This window comes from Myodes glareolus, chromosome 4, assembly GCF_982192425.1.
Source record: "Myodes glareolus chromosome 4, mMyoGla1.1, whole genome shotgun sequence".
Taxonomy (NCBI): Eukaryota; Metazoa; Chordata; class Mammalia; order Rodentia; family Cricetidae; genus Myodes; species Myodes glareolus.
Genome location: NC_142029.1, coordinates 79,460,868 through 79,478,315, shown reverse-complemented (window position 1 = coordinate 79,478,315; position 17,448 = coordinate 79,460,868). Strand labels below are relative to the sequence as shown.

General features: G+C 40.0%; 3 protein-coding genes across 9 annotated transcripts in view; 2 read left to right on the top strand and 1 right to left on the bottom strand.

The window, feature by feature from the left end:
- Positions 1-11,941, bottom strand: part of LOC125389129 (interleukin-18) — a 26,283-nt gene extending 14,342 nt beyond the window's left edge. For 3 of the 5 annotated variants that reach the window (XM_085688726.2, XM_085688724.2, XM_085688727.2), the window contains exon 1: positions 1,596-1,769. The gene's annotated coding sequence lies outside the window, so the exon portion shown is untranslated. Of the gene's footprint in view, positions 1-1,595; positions 1,770-8,821; positions 8,945-11,924 lie in introns of those variants that run through there. The other 2 variants (XM_085688723.2, XM_085688722.2) reach the window with 2 other exon arrangements.
- Tex12 (testis expressed 12) lies at positions 5,113-10,478 on the top strand. The gene is made up of 5 exons (XM_048417564.3): positions 5,113-5,665; positions 7,860-7,938; positions 8,852-8,963; positions 9,056-9,107; positions 9,813-10,478. Exons 2-5 carry the CDS (start codon positions 7,879-7,881, stop codon positions 9,955-9,957), a joined length of 369 nt encoding a protein of 122 aa, XP_048273521.3. The 5' UTR covers positions 5,113-5,665; positions 7,860-7,878; the 3' UTR covers positions 9,958-10,478.
- The window catches only part of Bco2 (beta-carotene oxygenase 2), a 26,860-nt gene continuing 21,086 nt past the window's right edge, over positions 11,675-17,448 (top strand). Inside the window, exons 1-2 of one of the 3 annotated variants that reach the window (XM_085688719.2) lie at positions 11,675-11,880; positions 16,911-17,111. In XM_085688719.2, the coding sequence (XP_085544845.1) occupies positions 16,948-17,111 (164 nt within the window). In that variant the 5' untranslated portion in view covers positions 11,675-11,880; positions 16,911-16,947. Of the gene's footprint in view, positions 11,881-15,301; positions 15,424-16,910; positions 17,112-17,448 lie in introns of those variants that run through there. The other 2 variants (XM_048417558.3, XM_085688720.2) reach the window with 2 other exon arrangements.

Below are 17,448 nucleotides of genomic sequence, written 5' to 3'. Positions count from 1 at the left end.
AGCACTTGGGAGACAGAGGCAGGTGAATCTTTGTGAGTTTGAGTCTACCCTTGTTTACATAGTGAGTTTAAGGACAGTCAGTGCTACAAGATGAGGCCCTGTCTCAAAACAAAACAAAACAAAACTCAAAACAAAATACCTGCATTTAGTTTGTGTGTATGAGTGTATGATGGTACATGCGTGGAGGTCAGGGACAACTTTGTGGAGTTGATTCTCTCCTTCTATCTTTATATGGATTCCACGAATCAATCTCAGGTCAGCAGGCTTTGAGGCATCTCTTTCACCTGTTGAGTCATATCACTGGCCAGGTGACATTTCAGTTCAATAAGTCAGTTAGTCCTTGACAATTGTGCCATCTTACAAATGTGTGTATGTCGGATGTGGAAGCAATAGGGGCAGAACACAACAGGAAATTAGATCATTAATGACAGGTATATTTAATCAACCATTAAATATAGACTTGACAAAAAAGGTCAGATGAAACTGACATACTTGGAATGAGTGCATGTGAAAGGAGAGTCGATGTTAATTTTGAAGAATGCTCCATATTTGAACAGAGGGAGAAGGGCATTGGGGAAGAGTAGTTGTGTGTCGGGGAACAATGGTGTGGTGGGGGTGGGGTGGTGGGTGGAACAGTTCTCTCCTGCAGCAAACAGAATATATAGGGTTTTGAGAGTCCTATGGAAGAGTCACACCCTGGTTAACAACCTCTCTCTCTGTTCCGAAGCTCTTGTCACACTGCAGGTAAGAGGTAAGGTACTCTGTAGGAGCGTGTCATAAAATTATTTGGTCAACTGGAAATAGGCAAAAAGTAAAGAGATTAAAGACATTCTTGATTGGTTTTGTTATGTGACCTCAAAATAGAGATAATTTTATTCAGTCCTTCCCTTGTGGAATGTCTACCCGGGGAAAACTATATGATCCAAGTACAGACCTGCCCAAGCCTTCTACTGCAGATCTTATCTATTATCAGCCTTGCATGAGGTCTCTTTTGCTTTCATAGGGTAGCCGAAACTGTTTCTGGTCATCCTATGATGCCACTGCCTTTTAGCTCTCAGACTCTCACAAGTGGATGAAAGAATATCAGAGGCAAAGTCTGTGTACCTTATCATTGCAACAGTCTAAAAACAAAACAAGAAGAATTCTACTTTTGTCCATTGAGTCAAACCGTAAAGAGATTTGTAAATATACAGAAGGCCGTAGAATGTTCAGATAGATGACTGTCTCAAAGAATACTATTTAAGAAAACTTGTGGTGTACTTTACAATCAACCACTATGTGACTACTTTAAAATATTTTCAGCTTTATATGTTTTTCTAGCACAGTACTTTACAGTAATATGAAAAATAGTCAAGAGAAAGAAAAGCTCTCCAGGGTCCCTAATAATTTTCAAAAGATGAAACAGAATCTGTGCACTGAAGTGACACTCTCTCACATCTAGCAGAGAAGAACAACCTGTTCTCTGCTTCTGTTCCTTATATGACTACTGACTTCCTGTCTTGGTGATAGAGGAGACACAGTCCTCTAGAGCATTTTAGCTTATTTGCCTCTAATCGTCATGCCATTGTTTCCAAATAAAGAGAGACTTGTCTTACCTTGGCCAAATAGTTCCCTCCGAGAGGAAGCGACTCAGAAGCTTTGCAGCCTCTTTCCTCTTCCTAGCACTGGAGCTGTGGAAGGCGGCAGCCCTGTCAGCAGCTGGAATACAGAGGGCATGGAGGTACAGAGAGCTTTCAGTCTGGGTGAGGACCGAGGCATGAGGAATGAGGAAGGAGGCAGCAAAGGGAGGAGACTGCCCCTGGCACGCCTCAGCCTCACACCACACACTCTTCAAGGCATGAGAAAACTTATAACAAAATCTTAGAAAACACAGGCATTTCCTTTAATGTAAATGTCAGTATTTGGTGAATCATCTCTTCTGTAAAAGCTGGGGTCTGACCCTTCCCAGGCCCATACCTCTTTCAGAAGGTTAGGAAAGCAACGTAAGGAAACGAACCGGCTTGGTTAGTTAGAGCATCCTTTCTCACACTGGTCCCTCTGTTCTGAGCTTGTCGCACTTCAGCATGAAATGCTTTTGTCTAACACACTGGAGTCATTTCTATAATATAGTCATTACACCTAAAATATATTTTTTTTTGGGAAAAATATTTCCGTATAGTATTTTCTTTCTTCCCTCCTTTAAGACTTTATTCAGGATTTTTCCTTCCAAGGTCAACATGGTATCACATGACACTTGTTGGGGCTGTTCAGATTTACTTCTCAATGGCCTGGAAACAGCCCATTTTCATAAAGCCTTTCCACTATCACATCAAATACCAAGCCAAATCTACATCATTAGAATCTTTCCTGTGTATGCACTCGTGTGTGGGTGTGTGGGAGTTGTACATTCATGTAGAGGCAGAAGCCAGCCTCTGGTGTTGTTCCTTAGAACTGTCTTATAATGGTTTTTGAAACAGGGTCTCTCTCTCACTAGGACCTGGGGTTCACATGATTTGGCTAGCTAATGATGTGCTAGTGAGACCCAGGGACCTCCCCAGTGCTGGGATTACAAGTGTGTGCCATCCTGCTAATAGGCTTTTTAAAAAGTTCTCTCTCTCTCTCTCTCTCTCTCTCTCTCTCTCTCTCTCTCTGTGTGTGTGTGTGTGTGTGTGTGTGTGTGTGTGTGTGTGTGTGTGTTCGTGTGCCATGATACATCTGTGGAGGTCAGAGGACAACTTGCAGGAGTGAGTTCTCTCCTTCCAGCATGTAGGTCCCAGGGACTGAACGTGGGCCTTTAGGCATAAGTGCTTCTCCTTGCTGAGCCATCTCACTGGCTCTATGTCAGGCATTATCTTTTTAAATGTGAGTTAGTTGGGGATTGACCACAGGTCCTCATGCTTGTGTGACTAGAATTTTAATGGTTGAGTTGTCTCCTCCCTCCCATTTGAATTTTTTTAAATAAAAAACTTGAGTAAAAAAAAGACTAAAAGCTGGATCCCGTAGCACTGGTGTCTAATCCCAGTGAGAACCTCCAGAGGCTCCAGGGTCAGCTAGACATCCCAGGACTGACATCAGAAGCGTGTCCTCTGATGTCACATACATCCTGTGGCATGTTGTTACCTGCAGGCTCTCTTCCCCCAGCACAAACACAAACAAAAACCATCTATTCTGAGAATGGTGGCAAATTTCTGACTCAAAATATTTGAAACATGACTTAGGGAGATTATTTTTTAAGGTTTATCTTTAACTCATCGATACAGCTTTCTAACCAACTCATTAACATAGTCTTCTAAAATGTTACTTCTAAAGAAAAGAGTGTGAATATAGCCTTGAAATAACAGCAGTATCTCTTAGGGACTTTTTACTTGGCCACGAGCTAAACTGTTGCTTTGTTAGCAATGGAATGAGAAAGTGACTTTTTTTTTTCCAGTACAGAAAGGGTAAGAGGGCTTCTAAACTTAGGAAACAAAATGCTGTGTAAGCAGGTAGTTTTTAATTTCTTAAAAAAAAAAACAGGGCAGAGTTTTGATTTCCTAAAGTCATGCAAACATCATGCCCATAGCCATGATTACAGAGGAAGTTTGTGGTGAAGTGTTTGGAGGGACTTGGGGTGATGCATTACCAGAAGAAAAACTAACATTTAAAAAAAGAATGTGGTAAGAATACAAATACAAATGTGATTGACTTTAAAAGGGCAAGTTTTCATCCTCCAAGTGACACAAAAGACTGAATGAAGTAGGGTCACAGTGGCTAGTGGGGTTAGCTCAACTGTAGAGGATCTGGCTAGCAAGAACATGGTCCTGGGTTCAATCTGCACACATGCACACAACGTGACCAGAAGCAGAGTGAGTGCCAGTGGCCTCCCTCCTGCTCTAAAGATGTAGAAAAAATGGTTTGTACATTTTCAAGCTTTGGGGCTTGGATACAAGGTTCCATTTCCTATGGTATAGAGTAAGCTATATGTTTCTGTGTCCTGTGTATTTTATAGACTTGTCAGCAATCTTTGGAAGAGTCTAAGGCACTGGCTAACCAGAACCCTCCACATCTCATTACCCATACAATGAGGGTAACATTAAAACAAGAAAACAGTACAGTATGGTTTTCTTTTAATCCTATGAAAACATTTATGCATCAGGATAGAATCTTTTTTCCTTTGAAAGAACCAGTGGATAATTATTTGTTATAATACAGGGTGAAGTTCGGAGAGGAAATAGACCAACATTAGCTAGACTGGGACCTTAAAAATAACAGTGCTAATGCTAATAAGATAGACTAGTTAAGACTGAAGCAGGAGGATTATAAATTCCAGTCTAGCCTGGACTAGAAAGCATGACTGTCTCAAAAACAAACAAATAAACAAACCAAATAAATACTGAGTGGAGAATATTATATTTGCTGGGAATGTTTAAAAAATTAAATCCTTACATTTTTATTTCATGTTTATAAAAAAATTTAAAAAGGTCAGAGTCTGTTTTTTTGTTTTGTTTTGTTTTTTGAGACAGGGTAGTTATTCTGGAACTCACTCTGTAGATCAGGCTGGCAGAGATTCCCCTCGTCTCATTTATCCAAGGCTAGCCTCAAAAGTAGCCAAAGATGACCTTAAATTTCGGACCCTCTAGCTTCTACCTTTCCAGTGCTGGAAACACTGATTTATGAGTGCTAAGGAATGAACCCAAGGACAGGAAAGCACTGTAAAATGAACATATTCAACTATATAAAAAGTATATTACATACGACAGATAGTAAAAATTTCAACACAGATAATACACTTTCCAGTCGTCCGCCCCCACCTCCTATATTAGGGAAGTAACACTCTAGTTAGGCAAATACTCTTTATCGCCAGCCACTTCCCAGCCTTGATGCTAACTCTTAAATTAAGAAAAGGAAAAAAAAAACCCAAAAGACTACATATTAAATAACAACCTTCTAAAATGTAAAATTATGTGCTCAGGGTTCATGGAGGCATGCCATTGACCTTTGTTTTATGAGGCAATATACTGTTTCTGCACCAGGTTAACTAACCGGAAAGAATTTAGGAAGTCTGTCTGTGAAACTGCAGGTCAAAATTGGTATCCAGAAGACCCCAAGAGAGTTAAGCCACGAGTGTGTGAACCATGCAAATTACTGAGTTATTTCTGAATGCCACATAAGTCAGCTACACTTACTGACATGTCCATAAAGTTATTTTCTTTAACGGTGTGATCTGGAGAGTTTGGTGCCGAAGGCAGAGGGGCACTGATGGAGACCGTGCCCTAGAGGAACCGATTGGGTCTCCTCCTGCCAGCACACCCTATGCCGAGCGACCATGCCCTTTCCTGAGAGGAGCAGGTGGGAAAGTTAATGCTCATCTGCCGAGATTCCTGGCTCTGGCACAAGCCCGGCTGCCCCTGGCAATGCCTCTCTTCTTCCTGGAGACCAGTTTCAAAGTTTAGTCTTCCCCCTCCACAGTGTGGGAAGCGAGCTTTCTGTTTCTTGAAGGTTCCAAGTCGCGAGAAAAAAGGCGGGAAATAAACACAAGCGAGGCCTCCAAGCGGACCGAGTAAGAGGCGGTCACGTGACTCGCCGCGCTGCCTGCTGGGAGCTGTGCGCTGGAGCGCCTGCGCAGAGGAGCACGAATTCTTCGCTGTTTTGCCGTTCTGAGGCGGCAGGTCGTGGCCGAATCTCCGATCGCGAGTGGGACAAGAGGGTAAGCGTGTGCACCCATAAAGAGAGGAAATGGAGTGGAAAGAAAAGCAGCGGGTGGGGATGGGCGAGGCCTCTGTGGGGCTGGGGTCTGGCATCGGGCTGCAGAGCAAACCGGAAGGTGTGAGGAGGGCGAGGGAAGGAGGCAGGAAATGGCGTGAGGAGACGACAGCGCTGTGAAGAGAACACAACAGAAGGCTGGGGCGACAGGGGTAGCACACACCTATAATCCCAGCACTCGCAGCGGGGCAGTGGTGGCGCATGCCTTTAATCCCAGCAATTGGGAGGCAGAGGCAGGCAGCTCTCTGTGAGTTCGAGGCCAGCCTGGGCCACAAGAACTAGTTCCGGGACAGGCTCCAAAAGCAACAGAGAAACCCTGTCTCGAAACCCCCCTCCCCCCAAAAAAAAGAAAGAAAGAAAAAGAAAAAAGAAAAAGAAAATCCCAGCACTTGGAGCACGGGGGCAGGAAGATTGCTGCGAGTTTGAGTCCGGCCTCGGCTACCCAGGGAGTTCTAGGTTAGCTTGGTTTTTGTGGTGAGTCTCAGTCCAGGAAAATCTGAAACCAAACCAACCACCGCCTGCAGAAGGAAAACCGAGACAAACAGCAAACAGTTGCACAAGGTGACGCCGTAGATGGCAGAGCCACAAGTCACTGATTTTTCTTAGGGTGAGGACCTGCCTGTTAACCCAGACTTTGGCTAGTCAAGAGTCTCAAATTGTGTCAGTAATCACTTTTACAAACACAGAATTACCTAATTATAGACTTTTATTGTGTTTTTATTATTTATTTATGTATACGTTCTGTTCGTTTGAGAAAAGAAGAAGCAGAAAAGGGAATACTAAAAGGGGAAGAAGACTTTTTCCGTGTGTGGGCGTCTCTGAGATACTTTCCGGTTCTTTAGGAACATCAATCCATCCATTTTCTACATGTTAGGTCGCTAGCTCTTCAGTTTAGTACCCTGAAGGTAATGGTAGGCACTTGGAAGGACTGTGCTGAGGTTAGAAGTGTCTTTATAATCTGCCTTTTGCTTTTGTTTCCGTCATATGTATATTACATATAAATACTCGGATTCTCTGTAGTTAAATAGCTCATGATACTTAAAAGAAACAGATGGAGCTGGGTGTGTGGCGAAGGCCTTTAATCCCAGCACTCTGGCGGCAGAGAGTCAGAGTTTGAGGCCAACCTGGTCTACAGAGAGAGTTCCAGACAGCCAGGGCTGCACAGGGAAACCCTGTCTCAAAAACACCAACAAATAGAAAGAGAAACAAACAGATAATTTGAATGTAAATAGTTCTTCAGCCCTAAAATACAGTAGAGATCATCCTTCCAAGTTCCAGTGTCTTTTCAAGTTTAAGCCTAAACAGTTCAGATTCTCAGGAAAATGGCTTCAGAATTTATGGGAAAGCAATTTGATGCCATCTTATGGTAAGGGCAGGGCAATAAAAACAATCTCAGACTAGAAGAATGAAGAGATCTTGTTTCTGGGATAGCTTGGTTTTATTTATTTACATGTGATCAACCATCTCTTTCTGTCCTTTCAAGAAAGAAGAAAGGGGAGCTCTAACCTGTTTTTTTAAAATTATTCTTATCATATATTACATTCCTACCTCAGTTTCCCCTCCCTCTACTCCTCCAAGCCTCTTCCCCCTACCTCCCCTCTGCCCCAGATCCACTCCTCCATTTCCCTTCAGAAAAGAGCAGGCCTTTCAGGGATCACAACCGAACAAGGCATAACAAGCTACAGTAAGACTATGCACAAACCCTCATTATCAAGGCTGCATGAGGCAACTCGATAGGAGGAAAAGGGTCCCAAGAGCATCTGACCTCTAATTTTAACATTAACATTTTATAGAGACAGAAGAATCATAAACTTTCTAGTGCTAAACCAAGATAGAATTGCCAGTGAGGTTAGTTGAGCTCTTTTTATACAGACGAGTAGTTGAAATGATGTGGATAATAAGTTGATCTCAGATGATGGAGGCCATTGGATACTGTGTGATAAAACTTGAGTTTACTGACCCAGAAGGTTGTTGAATGGAAAAGTTTTGAGAGACAGGATGAAATAGAGAGGGAAGAAATTTAAGTGGCAGATAAGGAGAGCAGAAATAATGATGGTGGAGGTGGGAAAAGGACCCAGGTGAAGAGAACTGTAGTGTGGTCCTCGTGTCTAAATTTGACAAATCTCTAAACTTTATAGTTTGGGCCTCCAGAGTATAATGGCAAACCACCTCGTAAAACCTGATTCTAGAAACTGCAAGAGGTCAAGAGAATTGGAGGTAAGTTTATGCTCCTGGAACCTTTTAATGTATTTTACCCATTTCTGGTTTCATTTTCTTCAAGAAAGTGCTATTGGTAAATAAAATTTAGTGTTCTCATAGTCTCGGAGGTAGGATTGTCCTAGCAGGAGCTATGTTGACTCCACCTAGTTTTCCCACTAAGAACAGATCTATAAAAATCTACTTGGTAGCTTATGGCTTTAAAAGTAACCAAGGTGAGTCCATGTCTTTTGGTACATGAGGCTTTACACAAAAAATTATTTGCTAAGATGAGTAAAATTCTTACATGCCATAGGCTCATCTGGTGATTGTACTTAGAACATCAGATTTCAGTGGTTAGTACTTTCTTTCACTGCTGAGCCATGTCACCAGTCTCTATATTACAAAATTTTCCACCATTTATCTGTTGTCTAAATTACAGTTATCTTGTTATTATAAAAATATCCACTGGTGCAAGATACAGGACTGTTTTTCATTAAGAGTTAAAAGCTATTTTCAAAATCTCAAAACTTAGCAAAATTTAATATTTTGAGCAAGGTGTTTCTTGTGCCTAAAGATTTCCTTGATGATAAAAATTTAAATAACTGATAAGGAATCTCTAGCATATCTGCTATTTATTTATTTATTTATTTATTTTTACTTTTCAGTGCTTTCCTAGTCCAATGCTTTCACACTGAACTAATCCCCAACTCCAAGCATGGAGTTTTCATTTTTAATTCTGAAAATTAAATTTTCAGAATGAAAATTCAGTACTGGGGACTGAACCTACAGCCTTAAGGATGCTAGGCAAACAACTAACACAGAAAGAACTGTGTCCCCAATCCTCTGGAAAAGTTTGGTTTGCTTTTTTAATAAACAGAATATATATGTCTAAAGATCTTACCATTGATCTGTTTTTTTTGTCTTTTCTTAGCCTCAGGTGTCAGGTAGTCCACAGGTACCCTCGCTTGGAAAATTGGATTCTTCTTTCTCTGAATGTTCTGGACTCCTTTATAAAGAGGAAACCCTGGAGAAGGATTTGAGTGGTGATGCATTAATAATTCTTGTATTTATGTGTATTGGCTGGATCGTGCAGAAACTTTATTAGATTTTACAACCTACCCACTTTTTTGAACAGATATGAGCAAGGAAATTGATCTGATGTTGTCTACATATGGAAAGATTTTGAGGCAAGTAATTATGGCATTTTTGAGTATTTTTGTTAGAAATCCTTTATTCTTGAAAAATCAGTAATGAAAAATTTAATTCCATGACTTAAAAATCTATCTGGTAACTAGAAATTTGAAGTTTCACTTTTGTCTTGATTCCTTATGATAGATGAGTTGATTATTTTAAGGGAATAATCCCCAACTTGTCCAAACATCGTTTGTCATATTTTTAGTGCTAATATCAGTGTGGATGTATCTTGGTCTCTAGATGATAGTATCTTTAAAATTTTATTCAAGCACCTCCTTGAGAATAGATTTTTTTGGTGAAATTAATGTTAATGGGGTTAGATTAAAGATGAATTTTTCACATATTTATATCCTATTAGTATACATTTCAAGACTGACTTTAAATGTTGATTTGAGAATTTGAAGTGTTACAAGCTGCTTTATAAGCTACTGGAAAGTCACTATACCTAAGTGATAGTTTAATTTTAATAATTTATAACTAAAGTATATAAGATGCACTTTCTGTGTGTCAGGGGACTTTTTAAGTAGTAAAAATATTTGCTGGACTGATTTAACGTTTTCTTGGAGAATATTAGTAAATTAATTAAGTTCTATGAACTTAATTGAAGCATGAAAATGAAATAGCTAATAAAGGACATGACAAGATAGCATGTCTAGACTTTATAACTCATTTTAACATCAAGCCTTTCTTCCTATTAGTGAGAGAGCAGCTGTAGATGCGTCTTACATTGACGAACTAGATAGACTCTTCAGAGAAGCCAATATTATTGAAAATTTTCTGATCCAAAAAAGAGAGTTCCTGAAGCAGAGGTTTGCAATGATTACCAACACACTGCAAAAGTAAAGTGCCCATACTCACTGAAAGTTGGTCCCTATTATTGCTATATTCTACTTGTTAAAGAACATATATGAAATAAACTGTAACTTTCTAAATTTAAAAGGGATTTTAATATGAACAGTAATATAAAGCTTGTAATCTTTATTTTGAGGGTTGAATATTTGGAACATTATATAAAAATGTAAATTAAAAATTATATGCGTTATTTTTTCTCCTTTACTCCTAAATTGCTTAACTCTTCTTAAATTGTAAAAGAGGGCTCTGTTAATTTGATTATGCCTAACAATATTTGTTTAAATAGCAGCTAATTTTGGAGATAGTTTTCTTGGTTAGTATTATAAAAGAACTTAAACATTAAAGGTCGTTTGTCCAGTTTTTCAACATATAATAAAATATAACTATGTGCTGCTGCTATTTAATATTACCATTTAATTAATTTTACTTTTAACCATTATATTTGACTAATAAAAATTTGACTTAAAACATTTTCATTTGATAAAAGTAGTAAAATAAAAAATTCAAAGTTGCTATAGTCTGACTATTTCTTTATTTTTTAAGCGTCATGCTCTATGGAACCCAGGTGAATTCATGGTACATCTGCCTTAACCTCTAAAGTATCAGCACTATCGTTATGTAACACCAAGTCATGCTGTTTGGGTGAATTTTTACCTAATAACCACATGGGTTTGTGAAGCTGATGAATTATATTTAGAAGCCTTAGCTGTAGGGTGGATGAGATGGAGATTAGTAATATGGAACACAGGAGGTCAGCTTAACCATGGCTTTGGCAAGGCCACTTCAATCCTATGATAATGTAAAGTTGAATTTGGTCTAAAGGATCTCTTATCAAACCAAATAATTCCTCTTTTGATACAAATTAAATACAGCTATGATTTTATTCAAAATGGTCTATATAATATATAACTACATTAGTTGGGTTAAAAAATAGCAATCTCCATTTTCAGTCATATACACAATTTGGTCTTCTGTATATGTATTTTCCAATATAAGCAATTAGAACTTGGGTTCATTTGCATCGGGCACTATAAGGAATTTGTATTCCTTAGGCAGGAATCTTACCTGCCTATAAACTTTAAAATAAATTTTTATTTTATCAAATTTCTTTTTTGTTTGTTTGAGGCAAGATCTATGTAGCCCTGACTGACCTAGAACTCACTATGTAGCCCAGTCTGGCCTTGAACCCTCAGAGATTTAGCTGCCTCTGCCTCCAGAGTGATGGAATTATAAGAGATAAGAAAGGGGAGGAATGGGGTGCTGAATCCTGTGTCTTGGTATTTTTGCTTCCTAGAAATGTTTGCTACTTAGATTCTCAAAGATTCTTGTTAAAATAACAAATTCATGTGTGGTTCTATATATTCATGGTGTCCTGACTGTGCTTTATTGTGAGAGAATGCTTTTCATAAGATTAATAAATGTAGAAGGAAAGGGACGAAAGGGAGATAGGTGAGCTGTCTGCTGGTCTAAATTTGGACTTTATTCTGTGTCTGAATCATTCAGGAGAGAAATTGTGTAATGCCCTAAATCCAGTTCCATGGACTTAACTACAGGTGGGGGCAGATTCCAGAAAGGAATCTGACCAAGGAGGGAGATTATAATTGGTCTGATTTTGATGTCGAAACAAAGATTATTTATAGTTGGTTAGGATACCTGCCATGGAACTAAGTTCACTAGTGTTTTGAGGCCCCACCCCTTGCCTTCCCTCCCTCCAGTCCCATTTTGTCTCAGAGTCAGAGACAACCCAGGCTCATTTTTACTTAATAAGGCCAGTAACTTCGGATTTGGAAATCTTAAGACCTGCCTGCTGCCCCAGAATTGAGTAAAAGTTTTCTCAAACCTTTCTCCGTTTCCTCAGCAGCCTTCCTGCCACTGCAGTGGGCGTTCTTTCTGTGGCAGTGCACCAGCTCCCAGGTACGGGAATCCCCCATTTCCTTACTTCCTGGTTCCCTTCTTACCAGTTTGCAGGTGGACTGCTGGAACTCCGTCCTGAAGATTATGGCAGCCTTCTAAAGTCTCTCCCTCTGTGTGATGCAAGCAGCAGCTCCACAGAGGGAGAAGTGAAAAAAGGCTGACAGGACTGGTTTACTCATTGTGAAGGAAACAGTCATTGTGTTTACTCAGTTAATGCAACACACTAGGGCAGGATTAGGTCTAGAGATTTTTCTTGGATACCTCATCAGAAGGGGTTTTCTCTATTCTGACTTTTCCAAACTGAAAACCACTGCTTTATATTCTGATGTAAATGTTTGGTTTTTCCTATTTGCATTTTCCAAACTGGTTTCAAACCCCGTGGCTTTTCTTTTGCAACTTTCTATTGTAACTGGTATTTCAAGAATTTATTTTCAGTAATTGGTTGATACAGAACTGTCAGAAGTTGCACTGATATACATGGTAAATTATAAAGTTACCTAATCACTTAGTGCTTGCAGTGTGTGAGGCAGTATATTAGGTACTAGGACGGGGAGAGGTAAGCTAGACTTTGTATTCTAGGAGTACTTCTCGGAGAGGCTGTAAAGTGTACTTACCTTTATCACACAAGACAGCCAGATAAGGAGCACAGGGAAGCTACCAACAGCTGTAGTGGGGAAATGGGGATGTGATGCTTAGGAAGCAGGTGACCAAGAAACTGGAACTTGAAGGTTAAGTTGCACACGTCAATTTCATATGAAGGAGATGGGAATGTCCTGGGTGAAGAGAGTAGATTATTTATGAGAAGAGATTAGGGTATAGTTCATTTAGGTAGAGTGAACAGCTAGGTTGGGGTGAGACTATACAAGGCTTTCAAATGTCTGGTCAAGTAGTTTCAACAATAAGTGATTTGTGAGTTATTGAGGGATAAATGATACAGTCAGATTTGTATGTAGGAAACTTGATTTAGTAGTAGTGCATCTCTGCATTTTTCAGATCATTACACTGGTGTAAAACCATCTTTCTGGCTCATCTCATTTATCCTACAGATAAATTAGAATCTGGAGGCCTGAGGAGCTATCTAGAGTTGGAGGCAATTGGCCTGAGGTCTCCATCTCTTAAGATGGCCCAGGGGCTCAAGTAGCTCACAAAGTAGGAAGCTCTGGTGTGTGGAAGCAGCTTCATTCCTCACTGAATTTCTCTTTCCAGCTTCTCCTCCAGCTGGGAGGTTGGAGGAAGTGACTCAGAAGAAAGAGAAGTTGAGGCACAGAGCCAGGGAAGATACGCTTAGGTTAGGAAAAAATGTGTAGTCCCAGGGAGGAGAGACTGGTGAGAATAAAGTTATCCATGCAGAATTTTGAGTCTGGGAAATGTATACGTACGCCATGGAAGTCTTTTTCAGATTTCCCCTCCTGGTTCTGTGCCATTGTGGTCAGAAGAACTGTGTTGTAAGGGCAGAGAATAAAATGAGTTCAGTGCCCACAGAGAGACTAAAGTGAGGTGTTTTAGCTGGTGGAAGAACTGATTCAGAAGAGAAGGTCAAGAGTTGAGAGTCATGTCTGAGACATAACTGGAGTATTTAAGAGCCAAGATGAGATTCCTAAGGAAGAATGCCGAGTTTAAAGAGTAAAGGTCCAAGGTTATACCTGGACATTTATGTGGTGGTAAGAGGGAAAGGAGATTAACATTTGTAAAGTGTTATATTTAATTATGATGATAGATAGAGGCAGGAATTATTAACCTCTCTTAATCTTTATTTTATCTTGGAAAAACTTGAGGTTCGATGGGTTAAGATGTTTGCCCAGGTTTGTCAACTAAAGAATAAGGAAGCTGGCAAAAAAAACAGCATAGTTAGAGGGGAGCAAAATTAAAACAGCAATTAAATGTTAGAATAGCTTGTCTCCCAAGCCATGAACAGAAGCAGGTATATGGAGATGGTAGCATATCAAATATCTACCATATCAAAGACTACGAGAAGCTTGAAGAGGGTAAGATTGCCAATAACATGGAGTATAGAGCATACAGATAATCTAAATATAATTTAAAATGAAGGGGTAAGAGAGATGGCTTAGTGGTTCAGAGCACTGGTTCCTGTCCAAGATGATCTGGGTTTGATTCCCAACATACACATGGTGGTGTACAACCATCCTTCACTCCAATTTCGGGGAATCCAATGCCTACTTCTGACCTCTGAGGGCACCAGGCATACACATAAAATGTGAAATACTTAGAATTCATGTGTACCTAATTGGGCTGTTCAGTTTAACTCTATGTGAAATAGTTAATCTGCTTTTTATCAGGAAATTTTAATCTAAGAGGAGAATAAAATAGATTCACCACTGTTTACAAAAGTAGAGTAAAAAAAATCAAGATTTTTTTTTCCCCAAAGCCTTTTTTTTTTTTTTTTTTTTTTGGTTTTTCAAGACAGGGTTTCTCTGTAGCTTTGGGGCTTGTCCTGGAATTAGCTCTTGTAGACCAGGCTGGCCTTGAACTCACAGAGCTCCAGTCTGTCTCTGCCTCCCTAGTGCTGGGATTAAAAGTGTATGCCACCACTGCCTGGCCCAAAACATTTTCTTGATACCTCTACACACTATTTATCATTCCCATGTTTTTGTATAGCTACTTGCTTTACAACAGATACTATGTATTATTAGGTATGGAGTAGAATGGAGTTCAGGAATTTGGATTTAAACTCCTGTACCAGAGAGTAACAGGGAGGCATGATACCAGAGTGACTCATCTGACCCCTTGGATAACGAGTTCCTCTTGTTGGGGTTGGAGGCTTTTCAGTCTTTCTGCAATGTCTAGCTCTTTGTAGAAAAACTAAAATATTTCAAAGAAAGAAAATCCATAGTGCATCTTATTGTATTAATCATTAGACATTAAATAAATAATACCAAGCATTGTGGGGCTATGTATGTGTTCTAAAGTTTCCAGTAAACTTGCATGATCACTTAGTATGTAAGGCGTGATAAGAATTTTTATTTATCTTAGAAGTAAAAGCACAGAGAGGTTAAAAAACTTACTTTGGAAGTGACATAAGAGTTGAACCTAGACACTCTAGACTACATACGCTCTTTAAAGGAAGTAACATTTAAGTTAGACCTTGAACAACAGGTGTAATACCTGCTTCACTCTAGGTACAGTTCATGGTTCACAGTTCGCGAGCTGGACAAGGGCTTGGAGATTCAAACAACACACACACTAGACCTGGGTCATTCGAGAGGAGATAAGCTGAGTGCTGTTTATTCAAGTTTAGGAAAAAAACCTTAAAAACCTAGCTGTTGCACAATGGAATTCTCCCCAGGCAGGTGGGAAATTACCATGCCCAAGGTGGAGTAGACAATGGCCCTATAGCTAACTAATGTAGGAGGTTCTTCTGTCTATGTGTTGCTTTCATTGGTTGAATAAAGAAACTGCCTTGGCCTTTTGATAGGGCAGAACTTAGATAGGTGGAGTAGAGAGAACAGAATGCTGGGAAGAAGGACAGAGTGGCAGACACCATAAATCTCCTGCCTGAGATGGACATAGGTTAGAATCTTGCCGGTAAGCCACAGTCCCATGGTGTTACACAGATTGGTAGAAATGGGTTAGATCAGGATGTGAGAATTGGCCAAGAAGAGGCTAGATATAATGGGTCAGGCAGTAATTTAATTAATACAATTTCTGTGTGGTTATTTTGGGGTTTAAGCTAGCTGGGTGGTGGGTCGCAGCCCTCTCCTCCTACAACAACTAACCACCAGGGGAGCAGAGGGAGCACAGGAACAAACAGGTTGTTTAGCTGGAAACTGCAACAAGATGTTTGGTCAGAAACTGTCCTCAAGATGAACCCTGGGAGGAGGGGTAGACCCATGGGCCCTACAAACAGGTAGAATTTTCTTTACTTTTTCTGTTGTGTGTGTGTTTGTGTGTGTGTGTGTCTACAGGTAGAGGCTGAAGGTTAATAGCAGCTGTCTTCCTCAGTTTCTTTCCACCTTTATTTTTTGAGATAATATCTCTCTCTGACCCTGTAGCTGATAACTAACTGGACTGAACTGGCTGGCCAGCAAACCATAGACTCTTCATTGTACCAGTGCTAGGTTAACAAGACTGGTTGCTGCACCTATGTTTTTGTCATTCTTTATCTGAGTGTAGGAACTTAAGTCCCATGATTGCACAGTAAGCAATTTGCTGATTGACCTGCCTTCTGGTCCTCCTACTTCCTCCTGCTCTCCACCCACCCTTCCGAGACAGTATCTTACTTGGTAGTCCAGGATGGCCTTATATGCTCTTCCCTCTTCACTTTTTAAGTGCTGGTATTATAGTGTGCCACCCCAACAGCCAGATATTCTTGTTTTCTTTTCATGTATACACACACACACACACACACACACACACACATAATTAAAATAGGGAAATTAAATCCAAATCTTTATAAATATATAGAGATCAAAGTGAAATCTTTGGGATTTACATTCTGGCTTACCTAAGGTACCATTAGCAATATAACTATGGTAATATTGAATGACCGCCATTTTCTCTTTAACAATTAAATTGCTATTAGTACATCTGGGGTTAATAACATGGGGAGTTAATCTAGAAAAAGAAAAGAATTGTTCAACTATGAGAAATGACAATAGTAGTAATTAAGGTTTTATGTTAACACTTCATGTTTTGGTTTAATTTTTTAAAATTTTCTTTTGGGAGGCACTGCAGGGGTGAGGGGAGGGTATGGGGAGACTGAAAGGAGACTAGAATTAGAGTGCATGATGTGAAATTCCCAAAGATTCAATAAAGAATTTTAAAAAGAAAAAAAAAAGGAAAAGGAAAAGGCGAGAAGAATTTGGAGACTGGTTTAGATTCACATTTCCCTCAAGCTCTCATTCCATAGAATTACCTGGAAGGGATAAGTATGTTAGCAGGAGGTCCTGTAACTGTGTGTGTGTGTGTGTGCTTGTGTCTGCAGTGGAATAAACATGTTAACAAGAGGTCCTGTAACAACACGTGTGTGTGTACATGTGCACGTGTGTGTGCTTTTCGCTCCTCTTTCACAGTTTTGAAGAAGCACGTGGGAAATATTCACCAAACACCATGTCGGGACAACAAAAGAGTCTGTCGTGCATTGCTCCACTGCTGACCACGGTGGAGGAGACACAGGACACCCTCTCCGCTCAAGTCCGAGGACACATTCCTGAGTGGCTCAGTGGCAGTCTTCTTCGGGTTGGACCTGGGAAGTTCGAGTTTGGAAAGGATAAGTAAGCCTAGATTTTGGAGAACAATGTGGGCTTCATGGTGTAGTTTGGTTCTATGGAACATGCATTCAACAATTTCTTCTCTGCGGTGGTTGCTGTAATTCTAGTCTTTCACTAGAGATAGGGAAACTGTTGCCTATAAAAGAAAAAAAGGTTTATTTTTTGTTTGCTTGTTTGTTTTTAAATCATTTTTCTCCCTCACATGCAGCACAAATTGTGAATTCACAAGGGAGCAATGCCAGGATCTCTGAGAAACTCCAAGGCCTGAAGGAAGGGCACGGCCTTTACCTCCTACCTCTTTCTCTGCCACCCTGAACTTCCCAGACACAATGGCGTCTTT

What these genes read in the sequence shown, in the direction of transcription:
- Tex12 (XM_048417564.3), top strand. Translation starts at nt 7,879, where the DNA reads ATGGCAAACCACCTCGTAAAACCTGATTCTAGAAACTGCAAGAGGTCA. An exon ending in CCTGGAGAAGGATTTGAGTG is followed by an intron (nt 8,964 to 9,055) that starts GTGATGCATTAA and finishes TTTTTTGAACAG; the next exon opens with ATATGAGCAAGGAAATTGAT. An exon ending in ACATATGGAAAGATTTTGAG is followed by an intron (nt 9,108 to 9,812) that starts GCAAGTAATTAT and finishes TCTTCCTATTAG; the next exon opens with TGAGAGAGCAGCTGTAGATG.